This window comes from Tachysurus vachellii, chromosome 5 (genome assembly GCF_030014155.1).
Source record: "Tachysurus vachellii isolate PV-2020 chromosome 5, HZAU_Pvac_v1, whole genome shotgun sequence".
Lineage (NCBI taxonomy): Eukaryota > Metazoa > Chordata > Actinopteri > Siluriformes > Bagridae > Tachysurus > Tachysurus vachellii.
In genome coordinates, this window is record NC_083464.1 from 6,517,381 (window position 1) to 6,542,136 (window position 24,756).

Below are 24,756 nucleotides of genomic sequence, written 5' to 3' on the forward strand. Positions count from 1 at the left end.
TTTTAATAAGAAAAATGGTCCTAAGACCGATACAATGAAGTAGAAAATTGGAAAACTAACACTCACACAGGCCACACCGCCTTTACTGTATCTAACATGCACACAGACCACACCTCCTTCACTGTATCTAACATGCACACAGACCACACCTCCTTCACTGTATCTAACACTCACACAGGCCACGCCTCCTTCACTGTATCTAACATGCACACAGACCACACCTCCTTCACTGTATCTAACATGCACACAGACCACGCCTCCTTCACTGTATCTAACATGCACACAGGCCACGCCTCCTTCACTGTATCTAACATGCACACAGGCCACGCCTCCTTCACTGTATCTAACATGCACACAGACCACGCCTCCTTCACTGTATCTAACATGCACACAGGCCACACCTCCTTCACTGTATCTAACATGCACACAGGCCACACCTCCTTCACTGTATCTAACATGCACACAGGCCACGCCTCCTTCACTGTATCTAACATGCACACAGGCCACGCCTCCTTCACTGTATCTAACATGCACACAGGCCACACCTCCTTCACTGTATCTAACATGCACACAGGCCACGCCTCCTTCACTGTATCTAACATGCACACAGGCCACACCTCCTTCACTGTATCTAACATGCACACAGACCACGCCTCCTTCACTGTATCTAACATGCACACAGGCCACACCTCCTTCACTGTATCTAACATGCACACAGGCCACACCTCCTTCACTGTATCTAACATGCACACAGGCCACACCTCCTTCACTGTATCTAACATGCACACAGACCACGCCTCCTTCACTGTATTTAACATGCACACAGGCCACGCCTCCTTCACTGTATCTAACATGCACACAGACCACGCCTCCTTCACTGTATTTAACATGCACACAGGCCACGCCTCCTTCACTGTATCTAACATGCACACAGGCCACACCTCCTTCACTGTATCTAACATGCACACAGACCACGCCTCCTTCACTGTATTTAACATGCACACAGGCCACGCCACTTTCACTGTATAAAAGTACAGCTGTAAAAATAAGAACTTTATATTCTGATAGAGATATGGAGTCAGGCACTGTTTTGAGTCAATGCTGTGTGCACTTTGTGTGTGTGTGTGTGTGTGTGTTTTTGAGAGGGAGAGAGATATAATTGCTTTTAGAAAACAGGATCCCAGACAGCATCTGATCACAGTGATGCACAGAAAATGTGTGTGTGTGTGTGTGTGTGTGTATGTGTGTGTGTGTGTGTGTGTGTGTGTGAGAGAGAGAGAGAGAGAATAATAGTTTCATTTAGCTCGCTGCCTTTGGCTGTGATTGCTCTGGGAATCAGCATTGTGGTCTGTTTGAGATGCTGTTAGTGTGATTTCTAGCACTTTTTAATGTCCATCATTAGCAACTTTCTTCTTATGTAACTGAATTCTGTGTGTGTGTGTATGTGTGTGTGTGTGTCTTATGGTTTGAAGCATGATTTATTTATTTATTTATTTATTTATTTATTTATTTTATAAAAGACAATGGTACAACCCAAAAAGATTTAATGAAGGAATAAATAAAGTAAAAACCCTAGACTTTTTTTTATTTATTTTTTTTTACCTAGCTGACAGTGCATGAATAAACAAGGTTCAATTCAGCAGTAATCTTTCCTCTGCTTAATACTTTTTGGAGAAATTCAGATAAGAATCCACGTTATTTCTTGTCTTTCAGTTGTTCCATCCAGCAAGAAAGGTATGTCCAATGCTGAGGCTAATGAAAAGTCCTATTTCTGTGTGTGTCTAAAAAGTTTCAAGTTTCCTTTAACCGATCCTGTTGTCAGTCATGGTTTCTGTATTACTTAAAATCGTGGTTTGATGCATCATGTACATTGACACTGACATGATACAGTCTGATATCAACATCTGGCTTTTTCCAGATTTTCCACAATATTGTTGTTTCTCATTTTCTTCTTTAGTTTTGCATCAGAACAAAGAGTCTAATGTTGCTAACAAGTAAGGGAGCTGTATACAGCTATGCTTTGTTACAAGGCTGGAAAATGACTAACATTTACAAACATTAGGGTTAGGGTTGGGCTAGCTATGATATAACACCTTATTGCTAGCATCCATTTTCTAAAACAGGTTTGAGTTTTGTATATTTTTGCTGTAGTGATGTATCATGTACACAGTACACGTTGCATATGTCTGGCCTCGGGTCCTTCTTTTTGCCACACTGCTGTAGCAATACTCTGCACATGTGCTCATATACACCACCAAAGCTACAGGCGACTGAACACACACAACACTCTATCTATCTATATGTCTGTCTGATAAACAGACTCTATCTATCTGTCTGTATGTCTATTTATCTTTCTGTCTGTATATTTATCTGCCTATGTATCTACTTACCTATATCTGTATATCTATTGAACTATTTGTGTGTGTATATATATATATATATATATATATATATATATATATATATATATATATATATATATATATATATATATATATACGTCTATCTATCTATCTATCTATCTATCCATCTATCCATCTATCTATCCCCAGAAACTCTTTAGTGACACCTTGGGAACTCTTTAGTGACACCCCAGTAACACGTCAGTAACACCCCAGTAACTCTTTAGTAACACCCCAGTAACACCTCAGTAACACCCCAGTAACACCTCAGTAACACCCCAGTAACTCTTTAGTAACACCTCAGTAACACCCCAGTAACTCTTTAGTAACACCCCAGTAACTCTTTAGTAACACCCCAGTAACTCTTTAGTAACACCCCAGTAACACCTCAGTAACACCCCAATAACTCTTTAGTAACACCCCAGTAATTATTTAGTAACACCCCAGTAATACCCCAGTAACTCTTTAGTGACACCCCAGTAACACCTCAGTAACACCCCAGTAACACCTCAGTAACACCCCAGTAACTCTTTAGTAACACCTCAGTAACACCCCAGTAACTCTTTAGTAACACCCCAGTATCTTTTTAGTAACACCTCAGTAACTCTTTAGTAACACTCCAGTAATTCTTTAGTAACACCCCAGTAACACCCCAGTAACTCTTTAGTAACACCCCAGTGACTCTTTAGTAACACCCCAGTAACTCTTTAGTAACACCCCAGTAACTCTTTAGTAACACCCCAGTAACTCTTTAGTAACACCCCAGTAACTCTTTAGTAACATCTCAGTAACTCTTTAGAAACATCTCAGTAACTCTTTAATAACACCTCAGTAACTCCTTAATAACACCTCAATAACTCTTTAATAACACCCCAGTAACTCTTTAGTAACATCTCAGTAACTCTTTAGAAACACCTCAATAACTCTTTAGTAACACCCCAGTAACTCTTTAATAACACCTCAGTAACTCCTTAATAACACCTCAGTAACTCTTTAATAACACCTCAGTAACTCCTTAATAACACCTCAATAACTCTTTAATAACACCCCAGTAACTCTTTAATAACACCTCAGTAACTCTTTAATAACACCTCAGTAACTCTTTAATAACACCTCAGTAACTCTTTAATAACATCTCAGTAACTCTTTAATAACACCTCAGTAACTCTTTAATAACACCTCAGTAACTCTTTAATAACATCTCAGTAACTCTTTAATAACACCTCAGTAACTCTTTAATAACACCTCAGTAACTCTTTAATAACACCTCAGTAACTCTTTAATAACACCCCAGTAACTCTTCAGTAGCACTTTAGTAACTCAGAGTGGTGGCTGTGATCTCTTACTTGTTAGCAAAACAAGGTTCATGGCTATATTAAAAAACAACAAGAAGCTACTTTCACTACTAAATGGCTGATTGATTTAATTCAGGAGAAGTAATATTTTAAAAAGTAAAATTTTAAAAATTATAAAGTAAATAATTCATTGTCTTTTGAATGTGGTTCATGTATGTTTGTGGAATCATTTTTGAGAAAAGTTTATGGAAAAATTTTCATGTTGTAGTACATTGTTGAATTGTAGTAATGCAGACTGTCATTAGACTGTGTGTGTCTGTGTGTTTGCATGCATAGAGTCACATAGCAGCCCAGAAGCCAAAAGAGATCATGCATGCTGCTTTAGCTCTTATTTGTGCTGATTGACGGTGTTAGTAGAAGTCAAACCGTGGTTTTGTCTAAAGTCCTGGCTAATCCTCAGCATACACCTTCATGGACGATTTTGAATCTACCTTAGTGTTCGTTATACCTAGGGTACATTTAGTTCTGGAGGAAAAAGCTCGCCCCACATTTCCCTCGTCAGCATACAGTAACAATATTGAATTCCAGTCGCCAGCACTCTGGATGCTGATGGAGTTTGTGTTGAATCCAAATATTGTGGGATTCTAATACACAAAGCCTTGAACCCACACGAGTCTGACTTGAGCTCCGAGAGAATTTGCAGAGGCAGCAAACAAACAGAGGGATTTATTAAAGTCTGCCAATGATATTCAAGCAAACACGGCTCTGCTCACACTGTAATCGCTTTAAGTCCTATTTGTGTTTAACGATTGTGTGTACTGATGTGTTTACTGTTGTGTGTACTGATGTGTGTGCAGTGTCTTTGCTTAGTGCGGCTGAGTATTTGCTGAGATGTGTTTTAATAACACTTTTTTGTTCTCTGCAGTTCGGGAAAAGAGGAAAAGCTTGTATGTTAACCACGTAAGTGTCTCACAACACACACAGCAGGCGTTCAACACCACATACAACACAAACACAATGCAATCAACACCACAATGAACACATGAAACACCACATACAACACACAACACCACACTCTCAACGCTACATATAGTACGCATTCGACACCACAAATAAAGCAAACACCACGTATTCAACACCACATACAACACACACAGAACCACACATTCAACACCACATACAACAAACATAACACCATGCACTCAACACTACATACAATACACACAACAGCACATACAATACGCATAACACCACGTCTTCAACATCACATACAACAAACACCACAGATAACACACGTAACACCACAAGCAAGCTACATAAAACACACACACCACACACTCAACACTACATACAATACGCATTCAACACCACAAATAATGCAAAAACCACATATTCAACACACACAGCACCATGTGCACTTAACACTGTGCACACACACTACATAACCAACACACTCAACACAGTACACATACACCGTGCACAACACCACATACAACACACAGTTTGCAGGTTGGGCATTCACGTGTGTGTGTGTGTGTGATGACTTAGCAACACCCATCTGGTCCGATGAGACGCAAGTACAGCTCCTGCTCAACTATCTTCCTGGATGACAGCACTGTCAGTCAACCCAACCTCAAATACACCATCAAATGGTATGAAGTCCTGTCACTTTCACTGCACATGCACAACATAGATGTTATAAATCTTTAATATATAGTAGTTACTCATATTTTGATATCATTTGTCTGTGACTGGAACTGATGATTATTCAGTCTGTAGTATTGTCAAAGCTGCCCGATCTGTTCTAGCCAATCAGAACGGAGATGTAAGAGTTATGACGTCACGGGAGTTACTCTACAGTGACCTCCCCTGTGCCTCAGTGTATTTCATGCTCTCTTTTCTTTCCGCAGTGTTGCTCTTGCCATCTACTACCACATAAAGAACAGGTAGGGGTTCACATCTTTTATTACTGATCTGAGCGTGTGTTTACTGCAGTACAGGTGCTACGAAGGATGCAGAGTGTTTATTGAGTGGGAATGTCAATGTCGCTTCAAAGCCTGGCACTGCTCTACAAAAATAGCTCAGAATCCATAGTGCTAAATGCCAAACACTTCAGAAGCAAGCTCCTTGGGCACAGGACCCAGTGGCGCACATCTCTCTGATCAGAGGGTTTAAAGGCGTGTGAGCTCTGTGTTAATGTTTTCGCGTAACAATACCTCTTCAGTTTGCTTACATTTTCTATAGCTGTGCCCCAAATGACGTTCTACACACATTTTAGAAGGGTAGTGTCATCTCTAATTATTTTTTTTTTTAGCTAACAATAAGTATAAGCTATTTCCCTGTTAATGGCGTAGCCAAAGATTTAGACTAACGACAGTTCTGGACTCCATAGCAGCTTTTATTGCCAAGGACTGCCCAAGAGGGCGTCTGACTGATGTAAAGCCACCAATCAGTTTGTTTTCAGCCTTGTATTTAGGGGAATTCTATACAAACAGACTGGCATGCAAACACAGATTATTCATTAAGGAAAGTCATGTAAATGAACGAGTCTATACCGTGAACTTTATGTACTTGAAAAATCCTTATAAGAACTCATGGTCACAGTCGGGAAAACCACAACGTCATCCTTCGTCCATGAGGGACCTCGAGCATCACAACGGCTTTGCTTTGTGGGCGGGCCGTTAAAAAAAGGTGACGGGTCTCCCGGAATTCCTGTAGAATCCAACCAATCAAATGATGACCTTGTGTTTCCAACTTTGTGTGCCGTACACATTAGACGTTCAGCCAGCGTTTTGTGGGTCGTGACAGCTGAGGCTGAGACTAGAGTGATGAAAACCTGGGGTGTTTTCAGAGGAAACCCAACATTCTCGTCCTGAAAAACCTCATGGCAAATAGTACAAATGTATTGGAAATGCATATATTTCCAAGAGTCCTGTAAGAGGACCGATTTTGCTAAATATAAACATTTCGCCTGGTTCGTACTTTAAAATCCTGTGCTTTCGGCACAATAATCAGCATTCCTTCAACTTTTGCTTTTTCGAACATTTCTGATACATATGCAATGCATCCATATAAGAATATTTTCTGCTCTGTTTCTATCTGTTTGGTCATTCCAGAGACGACGATGGTCGAACGCTGTTAGACATATTTGATGAGAAGCTTCATCCGCTCTCAGTAAGTTTTACAGATTTAGTCATAAAGGGAAAAAAAAAATCCCTTTAACAATGCACTTATGTGTTGGTGATTTTTCACGTCTGTCTTGTTGCAGAAGTCAGAGGTTCCAGCTGATTACGATAAACACGATCCGGAGCAGAAGCAGATCTACCGGTTCGTCAGGACGCTTTTCAGCGCCGCTCAGCTCATGGCCGAGTGCGCGATCGTCACACTGGTGAGGCTTGGGTCATGAGTGGGAAACAAGCAGGGTGCAGGTCTTAGGGGTCATATTATAGCAAATGAAGCTTGGGTTTCCCCTCTCCTCTCCTCTCCTCTCCTCTTCCTTCTCCTCTCAGCTTTGTCTTTGGCTTGAAACCTAATTTAACATAATTATTTTAATCACAGACTTTTGCATAATATACAAATGCTAGAATACAAGACTGGCTTTTAAATATATTAATTAAGGCTTTTGGAGTAATTTCCTTAAAAGTAAAATGCACCATTTTCACAGCATAAATAGTTTATTATTATTATTATTATTATTATTATTATTATTATTATTATTATTATTGTGTACAAGACAGCAGTGAGAGCAGCTCTGCTGTATGGGTTAGAGACTGTAGCAGTGAGGTAAAGATATGAGGCAGAGATGGAGGTAGCAGAGATGAGGATGTTGAGGTTCTCTGTGACGAGGATGGACAGGATTAGGAACGAGGACATCAGAGGGACAGCTCAGGTTGGTTGTTTTGGGGATAAGGTCAGAGAGGAGAGATTGAGATGGTTTGGACATGTACAGAGGAGGGAGATGGTTATATTGGTAGAAGGATGTTGGAGATGGAGCTGCAGGTAAGAGGTCAAGAGGAAGGTCAAAGAGGAGATATATGGATGTGTTAAATGAGGACATGAAGTTAATTGGTGTGAGAGTAGAGAATGACGAGGAAAGAGTTAGGTGGAAACTGTTGATTCGCTGTGGCGACCCCTAACAGGAAAAGCCGAAATATTATTATTATTATTATTATTGATATTATTGATCAGTACTAGTAAATAAACAAGAATCTTTTATGAACACGTACAGAGTTGAATCCTGACTCCTCACTGCCTTTAACTGTGTGAGCTGCAGCTCATTATTGAGTTATTTAGCGTTTGTTTATAACGTGACGTCACGTGTATACCGTGACATTTGAGCATTCAGGAAATGATGGTAATGACAAGTTTCCAGAAGACGAGAGCACAGAAAATTTGAAAGGTTACAAGATGATTGTGTCAATTCTAACATGATGTAAACACATTACTCATCTTGTAATAAATAAATAAATAAATGTCATAATAAATAAAACCTTTTAATTTATAATAACGTGATCAGGATTAAAATACAATTCTCAGCTTCTTTATTTGTATTAAAATGTAAAAACATAAACGACGTACTATTGTAGCTCAAACCTCAGCAGTATTAAAACGGTTGTTTACTTACCAAGTTTATTCCCATTTTCTTACTCTAATCAGCTGCCTGAACAAACAGAGAAGTTCTCCTCTAGTCAAGCACAAGCCCCATAGAAAGAAGTCTGCTGATTGAGATCACAGAGATCACGTTACAGTGAAGCGAGATGTGTTGCAGCTGTCTGCGGGTTTTATGGTCAGAAAAGAGAACTTGTTTTAGCCTGCCGTCTATTCTCACACCTCCGGTCAATGACAGCCTGCATCCTAGAACAGCTTCTTGTTATATCTCTCATATGTTCACACAGATTACTGTACATGTGTGTGTGTGTGTGTCTGTGTGTGTGTCTGTGTGTGTGTCTGTGTGTGTGTGTGTGTGTGTGTGTGTGTGTGTGTGTGTGTGTGTGTGTCTGTGTGTGTGTCTGTGTGTGTGTCTGTGTGTGTGTCTGTGTGTGTGTCTGTGTGTGTGTGTGTGTGTGTGTGTGTGTGTGTGTGTGTGGTCATCTCAAGAGAGTCTAGAGTTCTTTACAACTTACTAAATGTCATGTTGTGGTGTTAGTGTGTATTTTACACTGTGTTGAGGATTTCGAATCGCTGCCTGTTTCTACATTCAGCCTGTAGGAGACACTGATATTCTGTAGGTGTTTTTACTTTATTTCCAAGATATCACACAAGGATTCATTCAGATAGACTGCTGATTAAAGGAAACAAATGCTGATACAGCAATTTAATAAAAATAAATTTATAACAAGACTGACAGATTGGTTATAATGGAATTTGAGGTGGGAACAGATCAGATCGGTTATAATGGAACTAGCGGTGAAAACTGAGATCAGATTGTCTATAGATCAGATTGGTTATAATGGAATTAGACGTGAGAACTGAGATCGGATTGGTTATAATAGAATTTAAGATCAGAAGTGAGATCAGATTGGCTATAATGGAATTCGAGATCAGAACTGAGATCAGATTGGTTATAATGGAACTAGAGGTGAAAACAGATCAGATTGGTTATAATGGAACTAGCGGTGAAAACTAAGATCAGATTGGCTATAGATCAGATTGGTTATAATGGAACTAGAGGAGAAAACTGAGATCAGATTGACTATAATCGAATTAGACGTTAGAACTGAGATCGGATTAGTTATAATGGAATTGGAGGTGAGAACTGAGATCGGATCGGTTATAATGGAATTAGACGTGAGAACAGATCGGATTGGTTATAATGAAATTTAAGATCAGAACTGAGATCAGATTGGTTATAATGGAATTAGATATCAGAACTGAGATCAGATTGGCTATAATGGAATTAGAGATCAGAACTGAGATCAGATTGGTTATAATGAAACTAGAGGTGAAAACTGACATCAGATGGAATTATACATTATAATGGAATTGGACGTGAGAACTGAGATCGGATTGGTTATAAAGTCAACCATTACCCACTACATAACCAATCTGATCTCAGTTCTCACCTCTAATTCCTTTAGTCAAGTCAAGAAGCTTTTATTGTTATTTCAACCATATATAGCTGTTGCAGTACACAGTGAAATGAGACCAGGTTTCTCCAGGACCATGGCACTACATAAAACAAAGACAGAGCTATAAGGACTTAGTAAGTAGTCCTAGTCACATAAAGTGTGATCTGTGCAACCTGTTGCAAACAGTGCAAGACAAGACAAATAATTACAAGACAATGCACAAAGACATTACACAAGAGACAATAGACAAACAGCTCTGGCCAGTGTAAATACACAGTGCTATAGCAGCAGTTACCTGAGATATTGTAAAGGGTTGTGCAAAAAAAAAAGCATGTAAACAGATCGATGGGTGTACTGTATATTGGAAGTGTGTGTATTTAATGTATGTCTGTGCAGTCCATATAATTGATGTGCATGGTGAGTGTTGTGCTCAGTTCAGTTCAGTTGTTAAGGAGTCTGATGGCTTGTGGAAAGAAACTGTTACACAGTCTGGTCGTGAGGGCGCGAATGCTTCGGTACCTTTTTCCAGACGGCAGGAGGGTGAAGAGTGTGTGTGAGGGGTGTGTGGAGTCATCCACAATGCTGTTGGCTTTGCGGATGCAGTGTGCGGTGTAAGTGTACGTGATTGAGGGAAGAGAGACCCCAATGATCTTCTCAGTTGTCCTCACTATCCGCTGCAGGGTCTTGCGATCCGAGATGGTGCAGTTCCCAAACCAGACAGTGATGCAGCTGCTCAGAATGCTCTCTACCACGGTCGTGTCATCGGCGAAAATGATGTTATGGTGCTATGGGAGAAAGTCCTAGTCTGCACTTCCCTTTAAACCCACATTTTTTCAGTTTGTCTTCTACTTCTGGTAAACTTGATAAGGTGATACAACAAACCATTACCTCTTCTTATTAGAGTGCACTCTCTCTTTCTCTTTCTCTTTCTTTCTCTCTCTTTCACCCAGATACCAATTGCACTAAAATCAATGAAGCATCACTTACTTTATTTGCGAGAGTTGCTCAAATCGACACACCATATACAAGGGGGTAATTTTGGCAGTGGTGCTTATGGAAAATGGTTAGGAAAATTTCAGCATTGGTTTTAGAAGCCTTTTGTTTGAACCAGTTTGTAAGAGAGTGTGGCTCACTTAAATGAGAAACAAGCAGAAACCATTTGATTTGCACTGGTTTGGGGATTAATTGACATTTAATCTGTTTTACAAGGATATTTATATATATATATATATATATATATATATATATATATATATATATATATATATATATATATATATATATTATTATTATTATTATTATTATTATTATTATTATTATTATGAGTTTAGGAGAAGAATCCTGGTCTTCCAATTTTGCCAATTGAGGTGGTTTTCTGTAAAAGAAAAAAAGAGAAAGAAAATTCAAATTGCATCGCAAATTTTTCAGGAAAAAAATGCAGCAATAAAATAATAATTGCTCACAATAATCACAAAAAAAAAAGAAATTTCAGAGGGACTAAAAGGGATTAGAAACCAGCACCCCCTGTGGTTCATTTCCAGCAGTACACGTGATTAGATTTCAATATTTCTGCTCTGCTAATATTATGGTGCCACAAATGAACATTTATATAGCATTACACAGAAGATAAAAAATATGTTGGATCGTTTTCTAGAGAATATCGTATTAGGTAGATTGTACTGCTTTGCATAAATATTTACACCCCCTCTGTTTGAGCCTTTCCACAATCTGTAGTATTACAACTTAGAACTGAATTAGACTTGATATAAATAATATATTCTGAATTTACATATTTTTCTTATTGGAATGTGTAGATTTGTATCATAGACTGTACTGTGGTGTAAAAATGGACACACTGAATCCTCTCACTGGCCTCGCAGTTAAATATTTCGTTCTATTTTTCCTCATATATTACCTCATATACTGTCAGTAAGCGCATGAATATTTATGAACATTGCAGGTCATGAATATTAATGAGTAATCCGAGGGATCCGGAGAAGCAGAGACGAGTGTTGTACAATGACTCGTTAAAACTATTTTTTAAGTAAGAATCATAGACAGTAACAGAAAAAAAAGGATCGCAACATAACGTCTTAAGAAAAGATTATCACTAACGACACAATATCAGTAATGACAGTCACAGTAGCAGACACAATATCAGTCTCTTTTTTATAGTGCATCCACTTTCAGGGTTAAAGTTGCATAAAGGTTTGGAATTCACACCTACATTCAGCTCCAGAATTATTGGCACCCTTGGTAAAGATTATTTGGGAAAAATGTCTTTGTGGATAAGTAGCTTAATATCATGATGTAATATTTAGTATCATGTGACAAATGTGCCTTTTTTCTTTTTTTTTTTTTTTACTTTATAGCATATTTATTCTATTAAATATTTACATCCTGTGTATATTATATTTTCTTTCTTATTATAATGGCACCCCTGGAAATGTCTGTATTTCCCTGTTTAATTTTACTTTAACTCACACGAGTACACATGAATCTCCTTAAGATTCATGACTTTGACCTGGGGTATAAATAGGCAAAATGAGCTTAGTCATTCATCAACATGGGTAGGATTAAAGAATACCGCAATGAAACGAGTGAAAATTTCAATTCGAAATACCCGAATGAAACTATTTCAAACAATTCAAATTTATTTGTATAGCGCTTTTAATAATGGACATTGTCTCAAAGCAGCTTTACAAAACATAAGAAACATAATACAAAAGTTCAAGATTAATGACTTATATTTAAATGTGTTTGTATTTATCCCCAATGAACAAGTCTGAGGTGACTGAGGTGACTGTGGTGAGGAAAAACTCCATTAGATGGAAGAGGAAGAAACCTTGAGAGGAACCAAACTCAAAAATGAACCTCATCCTCATTTGAGTGACACTGGAGGGTGTGATTATAAACTGTTATAAACACCAGAGATTGTTATTATTAATACGTTCCTTTCTACATTCAGATACAGTCCGACAACTGTGCATAGATTATGAGGTTGTTGTCCATAAAGACCACATGGAGTTGGTGTCTTCTCTTTAAATGTCTGAAACCTTCATGAAGCGAATCTAACTGAAGCTGGTATAATCTTTTGGTGCCTCGGGATCCTTACAGGATTGGACTCTTCTCCGTGAAGGTCCAAAATGTTCATGAAGCGGAACACAACTAAAGTGTGAAAACATTAATTTAAAAAAAAAGAGAGCTGTACATCTCTGTGTGAGATTAAACAAGGGTGCTAATAATTCTGGAGCTGTTTTTAGAATAGTGGATTCTGATTAATACTTAAATATTTTAGGCAAAGAGCTGGACGGACTTCCTGTAATCGAGTGAATTTCCTGTCTGCATGCACCGAGTTTCCTGAACATCATGCCATAGTCCTGACATAAATATTCTGCTCATAGTAAAGGGCAGCACTGGAATCCTGCTCGTGCGGGATCTCGTACACACATCCTGGTTTCAGCCACAAGGCCGTCTTTGTTCAGATCAGTTTAGAAACTCTAGACGTTGTGGACAGTCCAGCCGACTGGATCGATACAGATTTTTATATGAGAGCATGTCTGTGCTTTGTACAGATAAGGTGTAGGAGTTATTTGGTTATCCAGTAAAATTGACATGGAGTTGTAGTTTATTGGTTTTTACTCACTTCATGGTTTAGGCGGAAGAGTTCTGGAGGAAGAGAGAACTGAGGAGTCACTGCTGCTCTTTGGGGATCTCTTCTCTCACACAATTGCTCTTTGGCTTTTTTTTTTTTTTTTTTAATAATTTAATAATAGCTGGAAAGATATTGAAGGAAGCTTTAATGTATGGCTTTAAAGTTTCTATTATTATTATTATTATTATTATTATTATTATTTCTGTACACATAGAAAAAGCATTTTGTAATATATAAATACAGTGAATAATTAATTTTTGTATGTTTATTTCTTTTTATACATTTATTTATATGCTTCTTAGAGACTTTTATTTGTATTATTTCTGTAAACCGGTTTATATAATTATAAAAACAAACAAAAAAAATAATTAATTAATACAAAAGTAAATAAAAGAACAAACAAAAAAAAGAAATGCAAATTGTTTCTTGGTGTCTATAATTATTATTTTTATTATTAACATATGTATAAACTACATAAATACCTTAACATACAGGGAGTGCAGAATTATTAGGGAAGTTGTATTTTTGAGGATTAATTTTATTATTGAACAACAACCATGTTCTCAATGAACCCAAAAAACTCATTAATAGCAAAGCTGAATATTTTTGGAAGTAGTTTTTAGTTTGTTTGTAGTTTTAGCTATTTTAGGAGGATATCTGTGTGTACAGGTGACTATTACTGTGCATAATTATTAGGCAACTTAACAAAAAACAAATATATACCCATTTCAATTATTTATTTTCACCAGTGAAACCAATATTACATCTCAACATTCACTAATATACATTTCTGACATTCAAAAACAAAACAAAAACAAATCAGTGACCAATATAGCCACCTTTCTTTGCAAGGACACTCAAAAGCCTGCCATCCATGGATTCTGTCAGTGTTTTGATCTGTTCACCGTCAACATTGCGTGCAGCAGCAACCACAGCCTCCCAGACACTCTTCAGAGAGGTGTACTGTTTTCCCTCCTTGTAAATCTCACATTTGATGATGGACCACAGGTTCTCTATGGGGTTCAGATCAGGTGAACAAGGAGGCCATGTCATTAGTTTTTCTTCTTTTAGACCCTTTCTTGCCAGCCACGCTGTGGAGTACTTGGACGCGTGTGATGGAGCATTGTCCTGCATGAAAATCATGTTTTTCTTGAAGGATGCAGACTTCTTCCTGTACCACTGCTTGAAGAAGGTGTCTTCCAGAAACTGGCAGTAGGACTGGGAGTTGAGCTTGACCCCATCCTCAACCCGAAAAGGCCCCACAAGCTCATCTTTGATGATACCAGCCCAAACCAGTACTCCACCTCCACCTTGCTGGCGTCTCAGTCGGACTGGAGCTCTCTGCCCTTTACCGATCCAGCCACGAGCCCATCCATCTGGCCCATCAAGACTCACTCTCATTTCATCAGTCCATAAAACCTTAGAAAAATCAGTCTTCAGATATTTCTTGGCCCAGTCTTGACGTTTCAGCTTGTGTGTCTTGTTCAGTGGTGGTCGTTTTTCAGCCTTTCTTACCTTGGCCATGTCTCTGAGTATTGCACACCTTGTGCTTTTGGGCACTCCAGTGATGTTGCAGCTCTGAAATATGGCAAAACTGGTGGCAAGTGGCATCTTGGCAGCTGCACGCTTGACTTTTCTCAGTTCATGGGCAGTTATTTTGCGCCTTGGTTTTTCCACACGCTTCTTGCGACCCTGTTGACTATTTTGAATGAAACGCTTGATTGTTCGATGATCACGCTTCAGAAGCTTGGCAATTTTAAGAGTGCTGCATCCCTCTGCAAGATATCTCACTATTTTTGACTTTTCGGAGCCTGTCAAGTCCTTCTTTTGACCCATTTTGCCAAAGGAAAGGAAGTTGCCTAATAATTATGCACACCTGATATAGGGTGTAGATGTCATTAGACCACACCCCTTCTCATTACAGAGATGCACATCACCTAATATGCTTAATTGGTTGTAGGCTTTCGAGCCTATACAGCTTGGAGTAAGACAACATGCATAAAGAGGATGATGTGGTCAAAATACTCATTTGCCTAATAATTCTGCACTCCCTGTATTATAATAAATGATCTTTTTTGATTATTATTATTATTATTATTATTATTATTATTATTATTATTATTATTATTATTATTATTATTATTATATAATTCATTATAATGATTATGATTGTAATGTAATTCATTTTAAATTTAATTTAGATGTTTGTTTGGTTCTGGAGGTCAGTTCTGGATTAATTTTAGACAAACTCTAACATAAATTCAAAGTTTATGTCAATGCGCTTGTATGTGTGTTACTGTTTCTATGGTAACAGCTCAATAACAGGAAACGTATGCAGGATGCTGAACATTATCTAAATAATAAACTTTTTTTAATAACAGAAAATTCATTGATTATGTTGGTATTCTGTGAAAGGCTTTAATGTTTATTGAAGTCTCCAGTTTTATTGCTCTATAAAGTTTTCAGAATCACTTCAATGATTGTATTTAAGTGTGTAGTCACTGGTAAATATTTCATCCTCTGAGTGACGGGCCGCCTTGGGGTACGTTATTTCCATATAACAGCACGTCCTGTCGTATGAACTTCCTTATTTGGTGTGACAAATCCTGTTGTAGACACACACCACAGTGCTCTGTGCCACATGCGTCACTTTTCGGCTTTAAGTTAGAGTCTGATGCCGAAAAACACGTGAAGCCTCACATGTAGTTCAAGTGTAGTAGTGTATGTATGTATGTAGTTATTAATCCTCTGTTTCTTTCTGTTTGTTTTTTTGTCCCTCAGGTGTATTTGGAGAGGTTGTTAACTTACGCTGAGATTGATATCTGTCCTGCTAACTGGAAGAGGATTGTACTGGGAGCCATTCTGTTGGCGTCTAAAGTGTGGGACGATCAGGCCGTGTGGAACGTGGACTACTGTCAGATTCTCAAAGATATCACTGTAGAGGACATGTAAGTGTGTGTGTGTGTGTGTGTGTGTGTGTGTGAGAGACAGAGAGAGGGAGACAGACAGAGAGTGCCGGAGACACACACAGACACTCACACAGACACTCGCACAGAAACACACTCACACAGAAACACACTCACACAGAAACACACTCACACAGAAACACACTCACAGACACTCACACAGAAACACACTCACACAGACACTCACTCACAGACACTCGCACAGAAACACACTCACATAGACACTCACACAGAAACACACTCACACAGAAACACACTCACAGACACTCACACAGAAACACATTCACAGACACTCACACAGAAACACACTCACAGACACTCACACAGAAACACACTCACAGACACTCACACAGAAACACACTCACAGACACTCACACAGAAACACACTCACAGACACTCACACAGAAACACACAGACACTCACACAGAAACACACTCACAGACACTCACACAGAAACACACTCACAGACACTCACACAGAAACACACTCACAGACACTCACACAGAAACACACTCACAGACACTCACACAGAAACACACTCACAGACACTCACACAGAAACACACTCACAGACACTCACACAGAAACACACTCGCACAGACCTGCGATCACAGACACGCGCACACACATTCTCAGACACTCCAATACGCACACAGAAACACACATGCAGACACGCACACACAGGCCCGCGCGCGGAAACACACACGCACAGAAACACACACACACACACCCCTCCCCCTATGTCTCACTGTGTGGTCTTTAAAATAACAGTGTATTCAGTTTAGGTCGAAGGTCATGTCACGTCTCACCCCGCTCCAGTCTACACGACTGCAGTCCGATCTAACTTTTGTCAGAGTATCTGGAGTTGTCAGATGTTTTGTTTTGTACTGACATTTTTATGCTGTTTATATGATCATTCACACATCCGTCTGTGTATCCGTCTGTGTATCCGTCTGTGTATCCGTCTGTGTATCCGTCTGTGTATCCGTCTGTGTATCCGTGTGTGTATCCGTCTGTGTATCCGTCTGTGTATCCGTCTGTGTATCTGTCTGTGTATCCGTGTGTGTATCTGTGTGTATCCGTCTGTGTATCCGTGTGTGTATCTGTGTGTATCCGTCTGTGTATCCGTGTGTGCATCTGTGTGTATCCGTGTGTGTATCCGTGTGTGTATCCGTGTGTGCATCTGTGTGTATCCGTCTGTGTATCCGTGTGTGTATCCGTCTGTGTATCTGTGTGTATCCGTCTGTGTTCCATTAAAGCATGTCTGTTTTTCTGTCTCTCTTTCTGTTTGTTTGCCTTTCTTTGTTTTTTTGTCTATCTGTCTTTTTCTTTCTTTCTTGTGTTGTGTATTTCTAATATCAGCATATCAGTCAAATATAATTCTATTCTCTCTCTCTCTCTCTCTCTCTCTCTCTCTCTGGGTGTTTAGGAATGAGTTGGAGAGACAGTTTCTGGAGCTTCTGCAGTTTAACATCAACGTGCCATCGAGTGTTTATGCCAAGTACTACTTTGACCTGCGCTCGCTGTCTGAGGCCAACAACCTGAACTTCCCTCTGGAGCCTCTGAGCAGAGACAAGGCCCAGAAACTGGAGGTGAAAGCTCACACTTCCATCTGAAAGCTCAGCTCCATCTATATATCACTAACATCTGTCTGTTCATCTGTCTTTTCCTCTCCATCTACACCTGACATGTAGCTCCTCTTCTGTCCTGTAGCTCCTCAGAGATTAAGGGGTAAAATGCTGCTCTTTATTGACCTGCACTAGAGAAAGTTTATTAATCCATATCCTCAAGATCTGAGAGCCAATCAGAGTGTAGGAACATTTCACGTGCTGTGTTAATTAGCATGCGGACTCACGTAACATCTGTACCAACAGCTGTAATACATCTCTCTCTCTCTCTCTCTCTCTCTCTCTCTCTCTCTATCTCTCTTTTTTCTTGCTTTTTTTGCTTTCTTTCTTGCCTTTTCTTTCAGACTCTTTCTTTCTTTTTCAGACTTTGGCTTTCTTGCTTTCTTGCTTGCGTTTTTTTTTTCGTTTGTCTTTCTTTTTTACTTTATTTCTTGCTTTTTCTTTCAGACTGTCTCCTTTTTTCAGACTTTGTCTTTCTTTTTCTTTATTTCTTTCTTTTTCTTTCAGGTTGTCTTTCTTTTTTTAGACGTTGTATGTATTTCTTTCTTTCTTTCTTTCTTTCTTTCTTTCTTTCTTTCTTTCTTTCTTTCTTTCTTTCTTTCTTTGTGTGTGTATGAAAGAGAGTGTGAGCATGTGCAAGTCTGAGAGTGTAAGACTGAGTGTGTTTGTGTGTGTGTGTGTGTAGAGGACACAGTAAATGAATCTGCCCTCTGATCCATCTACCTTCTCTGCCCCATGCTTTCTTTGGTATAAAGACTTTTAAAGACTTTTTCTCTTTCTTTCTCAGGCGATCTCCCGACTCTGTGATGACAAGTATAAAGACTTGAGAAAAGCAGCCAAGAAGCGGTCAGTGAGTACGGACAATCTGACAGTGGTGCGATGGTCTCCAGCTATCATCTCATAACAGTGGTCTGGTGACGCTGAGGACCGATCCAGAGACAGAGAGACAGAGAAAGACTGTCCACAGAATTGTCTTCTTTGTCTGGCTGCTCCAGACAAAAAAACCCGGCGGATTTTACCTTCCAAACGTGTCTTTGTTGTTCTGTTGGCTGCTGTAAATACAGGACACAGGGACCAGACTCGAAAAGGTGACGAGTGAGGAACGAAAGCGAGCAGCATGCGGGATGGAGTGTGAGGAACTTCTCATACGACGGGGACTGCATTCCAGCATCTCTGTGTGTCTTATCCGATTATACGACTCAGCTTATTCTTAATTTTGGTTTTTATTTGAAGGTTTCTTTTTCTAGGTCCTGCTCTCTGAAGCCCAGGGCCACAATCTGACCTGAACGTAATTCAAATATCAGCCCAAAATAAGCCACTTCTACAGCTCTTCCAGTCGTGTTGGGAAAGTTACAATTTTCAGGGTTTCAAGTCATGCAGGTGTCAGGAACCTGATTAAAGGGTGAAATATCACAGTTAGTCTCAGCCTCAAAGAAACAAAGCTGCTAATCTGTACTTGTCCTTGTCTCTATGGCGACATGATACTCTGTCCATCTTTAAATAACTCTTACAGCTTTAAAGGTTTAATTATGTACCTTAAATTGTTTTACATTGAGGTACACTAGGTTCATGTTAACAAGTAAAAGGTTCAAAAGATTGCTGTACTCCAGCTTTTGCCAGCTGAGGGATGAGAAAGTTTTCATAGGAAATCATACACTTTTCTGGCCACGAGCTTCAAAATCATGAAAGCGCTGATTAGTTCTAAACACTTTCACTGTAAAAAAATAAATAAATAAAAAAGTTTTTCATTTCTTTAAGGAAACAAGAAGCGTGTGCACATGATTGTCGACAGGCTCTGAGGCAGTTTCAGTTGATACTTAAATGTGTGTAGACCCAGAAGTGCAAAACAAAATAACAAACCAATGGATGAAAGTAAAACAAAAAGAATGCAAGAGCAAATGCAGAAAGTGCAACAGCACCCAACAGCAGATCTAGGGCGAAAAAATGCAACGGCAGCTCCAGAAAATAACCGCAACAGCAGATCTAGGAGAAGAAGAAGAAACAGATCTAAGGGGGGAAAGGCAAAAACAAGAAAATGACAAAACAACAAATCCAGAGGGGAAAAAACAACAGCAGATCCAGAATGAAAAAAATACCTGCTGCAGCAGATCCAGGAAAATTGCAAAACAACTAATCTAAGGGGGAAAAAACAAAACAGCAGGTGCAGAAAAAAAACCCCAGCAGATCCAGAAAAGAAAAGAAAAATGTGACAGCAGATCCAGGAAAAAAAAAAACAGAACCTTCAGAAAGTGCAGCAAGAAAACCAACTAGAAATATACAGGAAAGCAAGCAATAATTTTAGGAAAAAAAAAAAACAATACAAAAAAATAGGAAAATGCAACAACGTAAACCAAAACCATGGCAGCAAATTCAGAAAACCCAACAAACAGAAAAGATTACAACAAATAAAAAAATGTAAGCTAAATTTAGAAATCACATCATAAACCAAAATCATGCCAGTAAATCCTGACAACTCAACAATTTAGGCAACATAAATGAGAGAGGAAAAAATATCTATAAAAATAAATGAAATGTTTTCTATAAAGCACAATTTAGAAAACAAAACTCTAAAGAGTCAACAGCAAATAGGAAAATTTTTCAAATTTAATTTAAGTGCAAAGGGGGACATGGTGGCTTAGTGGTTAGCACGTTCGCCTCACACCTCCAGGGTCGGGGTTCGATTCCCGCCTCCGCCTTGTGTGTGTGGAGTTTGCATGTTCTCCCCGTGTCTCGGGGGTTTCCTCCGGGTACTCCGGTTTCCTCCCCCGGTCCAAAGACATGCATGGTAGGTTTATTGGCATCTCTGGAAAATTGTCCGTAGTGTGTGATTGTGTGAGTGAATGAGAGTGTGTGTGTGCCCTGCGATGGGTTGGCACTCCGTCCAGGGTGTATCCTGCCTTGATGCCCGATGACGCCTGAGATAGGCACAGGCTCCCCGTGACCCGAGGTAGTTCGGATAAGCGGTAGAAGATGAATGAATGAATGAATGAATTTAAGTGCATTAATTTTAAATTTGTTGTCATTAATAAGAGTATGAGCAATCGGAAATGATTCCCGACGAGTTAAGAACACATGACATCACATTAAACCCTTTAATTCTTTTAGTTAATACTAAATAAATAAACAGTCTGAAATGGTGAAATTTATAATTTTTTTTGTTTTTTTAATTAATTTATTTATTTTTTGGGAAGGTCAATCCATGGTGAGCAGGCGGTATTGACTAATCATCTCCGCTTTCCGTATCACCCTGACGTTGATGTGGATCTGGTTCTGAATTTGCTCTTGCATCTTTAGTTCGTTTTGCTCTTTCACGCCAGCCTACAGATGAACTCTTCATTTCACAGTATCAACTTCTGAAATATTCTTCTCGTTTCTTTTTGTTAATTCGAACACCTCAGCTCTACATACATTTAATTTTAATACGTTAATCCGTATATATAATAAATTCATACGTATTAACACTGCAATGCAAACCCGACGTTTCCTCACGTTGCTGCGAAGAGCAAAAATCCAGTGATTGATTACAGGTTCGATCTCGGTAATCAATTATATTAGTTTAATTTTTTTTATATATATATTTTGTCTCAGAAATTAAAGACCGCAGTCTGCTTACGCTTTGTATAAATTCTTCAAAAATCATCAAAAATTTTAAGCTTACATTCTGCAACAAGAATCTTTCATATTTCACTGAAACACATTTTCGCTAATCACCGCTTGACACGCTTGTCGTATTTAGGATCGAACCGTTATTTATTTGAACGTTTATTTTATGATTCAGTATAAAAAAAAAAATCTTTGAAAAAAAAAATAAATAAATGAAACTTCACTTAATAAAATAAGTAGCAAATTTGAGTATCAGGTGATTACGAGTGGATTCCTGTTCACGCTGTAAACATGCTGCTTGTCTTTTACCGAGACGCCAGAACGGTTTTGTATTAAAGCAGAAGCACCACAGAGTTTCATCCAGGTCCTATTTTCAGGTGTCCTGGTGTTTTTCTCTTAAAGGCCATAGTCTAATAAATACAAGCCACACAGAAGGTATTATGTAAGAAGGTGGAAATGTAGCGTTCTGGTTCAGTTGAGAACCTGATGATGGCATGATGGCTGAAGAAATGGACTCATTTTGAAAAAATGGACTGATTTCGGTAGAGAGAATAAAAATAAAAAAAAGAAAGAAAGGAAAGATGACTTGCAGAACCTTGGCGTGAACGGTTTTATGAGCTTGATAAATCGACCTCATTTCAGATTCAAACACCAAGCAATACGCAGATTACAGAGAAATGATTACACTTCTCCTCAAACAGATGTTTCATATCTCCTTGTTTTAATTCACGAGTGAAGGTTGCAATATGAGTTCGTATTATTTTTTATTATTATTATTATTATTACTATTATTTTGAGTGCTGATTTCAATGTTCTATCAAGTCGGTTTTGATGTTCTACAGTTTGCCGTGTTACTTCGCAAGAAGTCATTTTATCATCTCCAAAAAAGTCTAGCAATGCCTTTAACGGAGACGGAAGTTTCTCCGGGGGCCAGGATATAGAAAGCTGTGTGATTTTTATGGTGGTTAAGTGCTTTCTTAAGCTCTACATGAAACACTGGTGAAACAGACAGAAATCAAACTTTCAGTGAATATTTACTTTTATTATTAATGAAGTAGAAACCTTGATTTGTCTCATACACACAGCAGCACAGTGAAATTCTTTTCTTCGCATGTCCCGGCTTAGAAAGTTTGGGGTTAGAAGATTTGGTTGCTAAGCAACATAACAGGGCAAAGATATTTTATTCTGTGAACAGAACAGGGGCTGAAGTGGTTTGTTGGTTTTATTTTGGTGGATTAATACATAAGCTTTGGATGAGTCTCAGCCAATTAGATTTTTTTGATGATTTGAAATCTTCAAAAAAAAATGTAAATCTTTTTTTTTTTTTTATTATTATTATTATCCTGATCTGTGTCTATTTTCACCAATATTCATGTAATAATGCTATTCATTCTCCATCTAGAGATGACAGTCTGGTATTCATCTTCTTCTTCTTCCGACACCAACCAGCTCAGCTTTTTAATGATTTTCGAATCATTACACGAAAATTCTACCTTTTTTAAATACGTATATATAAATTTTGTACAGTGTACATACTCTGTTTGGAGAAGATCATAGTTTAAATATAATGCTGAGATATTTATAAGCAGTCAGTATTCATCTCATCGTTTAATCATCTCGTAGTGAATCAGAGTGATGATGAGGATGAGGGAGGAATTAAGGCAATGATCAGGTTTTTTTTTTTTGTTTGTTTTTTTTTTTTAAATATAGAAAAGAGAAGTTCTTGGGATGATAAAGTGACTGAATTTGCGTGCCACCATTGCGAAGTGCACGAGTCTGTCGTTTTGCTTTTGTTGAATTTGTTATTATTTTGCCGTCACGCAGAGCTCCACAGTAAGTCGTGCTGAAAGTGCGTGCGCTCTGTCGGACTTTCTTTTTTTTTTTTTTTTTCTTTTTCTTTTCTCTCCCTTCCCTTTGTGGACTTTGCAATAGCATTGCTTTTGTTATTCCTTTTGTGTCGAAACAGAAAAAGCAATTCTAGAGAAATGGTTGATATTTATCTCACTATTGTTTCTTTTATTGCTTCTATTGATTATAAATTGTTCTTTTATGTAATACATTTGTCATCAGTACCTAAAGTACATAAAAAATGTTGTGTATTTTCAGAAGTCTTACTTGTGAACTGTAGGCCTTTGTGTGGTGCATGCTGTTCGGAGCCTGCACTGTCAATCGGTAAATTAAAGGAATTTATTGATTTTTAACTTAAAATGACTTTTTTTAATGGCATCAAACATTATATAAAGGAGAATATTTTTTTCTCTGTTAAAATGACTGTAATGTACCTGTCTGTGATTTTCTATCAGTTTTCAGGCTCTTTATAAATCTTTATATTGAATTAGCAGGTCGGTGGAAACTGATAGAAATCACAAAAAAGCAAAGAAACAAAAAGTTGATGGGTAAAGTTAACTGGATGCTACCACCACCGTGCTTCGTGCTGCACATGGGGGTTGGAGGTGAGAAACCCTGTGTGAGCCCTGTACTGAAATCTACCTCTACACTTTCTTATTTTTCTGAATGTAAATCTCTTGGATTTGCGGATATTTGCTGCCTATTTATATTCTGAATTTGAATTTGAATTGAGACGAAACGTTTCATTTCCGAGGGCGACAGCTTAAACACAGCTAGGCTACAAAATTATAAAACACACAGACCTACACACCCAAATCTCAAAATAACACACAATTTGCATTTCCATAAAAAAAAAAATTAACAAAGGAATAAATATTACAGGGGGGCACGTTCGCCTCACACCTCCAGGGTCGGGGTTCGATTCCCGCCTCCACCTTGTGTGTGTGGAGTTTGCGTGTTCTCCCCGTGCCTCGGGGGTTTCCTCCGGGTACTCCGGTTTCCTCCCCCGGTCCAAAGACATGCATGGTAGGTTGATTGGCATCTCTGGAAAATTGTCCCTAGTGTGTGATTGTGTGAGTGAATGAGAGTGTGTGTGCCCTGCGATGGGTTGGCACTCCGTCCAGGGTGTATCCTGCCTTGATGCCCGATGACGCTTGAGATAGGCACAGGCTCCCCGTGACCCGAGGTAGTTCGGATAAGCGGTAGAAGATGAATGAATGAATGAATAAATATTACATTTACAGGATATGGCAGCTGTAATTATTCAGAGCAACTTACATTCTGTAGCTCTT

The 24,756-nt window shown here is 38.6% G+C and overlaps 1 protein-coding gene across 2 annotated transcripts in view; it reads left to right on the forward strand.

Moving 5' to 3' along the window:
* The window catches only part of ccny (cyclin Y), a 65,867-nt gene extending 42,043 nt beyond the window's left edge, over positions 1 to 23,824 (forward strand). Inside the window, exons 3-11 of one of the 2 annotated variants that reach the window (XM_060869594.1) lie at positions 1,714 to 1,734; positions 4,623 to 4,657; positions 5,246 to 5,349; positions 5,608 to 5,643; positions 6,814 to 6,871; positions 6,966 to 7,085; positions 16,202 to 16,368; positions 17,815 to 17,977; positions 18,801 to 23,824. In XM_060869594.1, coding sequence (XP_060725577.1) covers positions 1,714 to 1,734; positions 4,623 to 4,657; positions 5,246 to 5,349; positions 5,608 to 5,643; positions 6,814 to 6,871; positions 6,966 to 7,085; positions 16,202 to 16,368; positions 17,815 to 17,977; positions 18,801 to 18,917 — 821 coding nt within the window. In that variant the 3' untranslated portion in view covers positions 18,918 to 23,824. The remainder of the gene's footprint in view (positions 1 to 1,713; positions 1,735 to 4,622; positions 4,658 to 5,245; positions 5,350 to 5,607; positions 5,644 to 6,813; positions 6,872 to 6,965; positions 7,086 to 16,201; positions 16,369 to 17,814; positions 17,978 to 18,800) is intronic. The other variant, XM_060869595.1, reaches the window with a different exon arrangement.
* Positions 23,825 to 24,756: the final 932 nt, after the last annotated feature.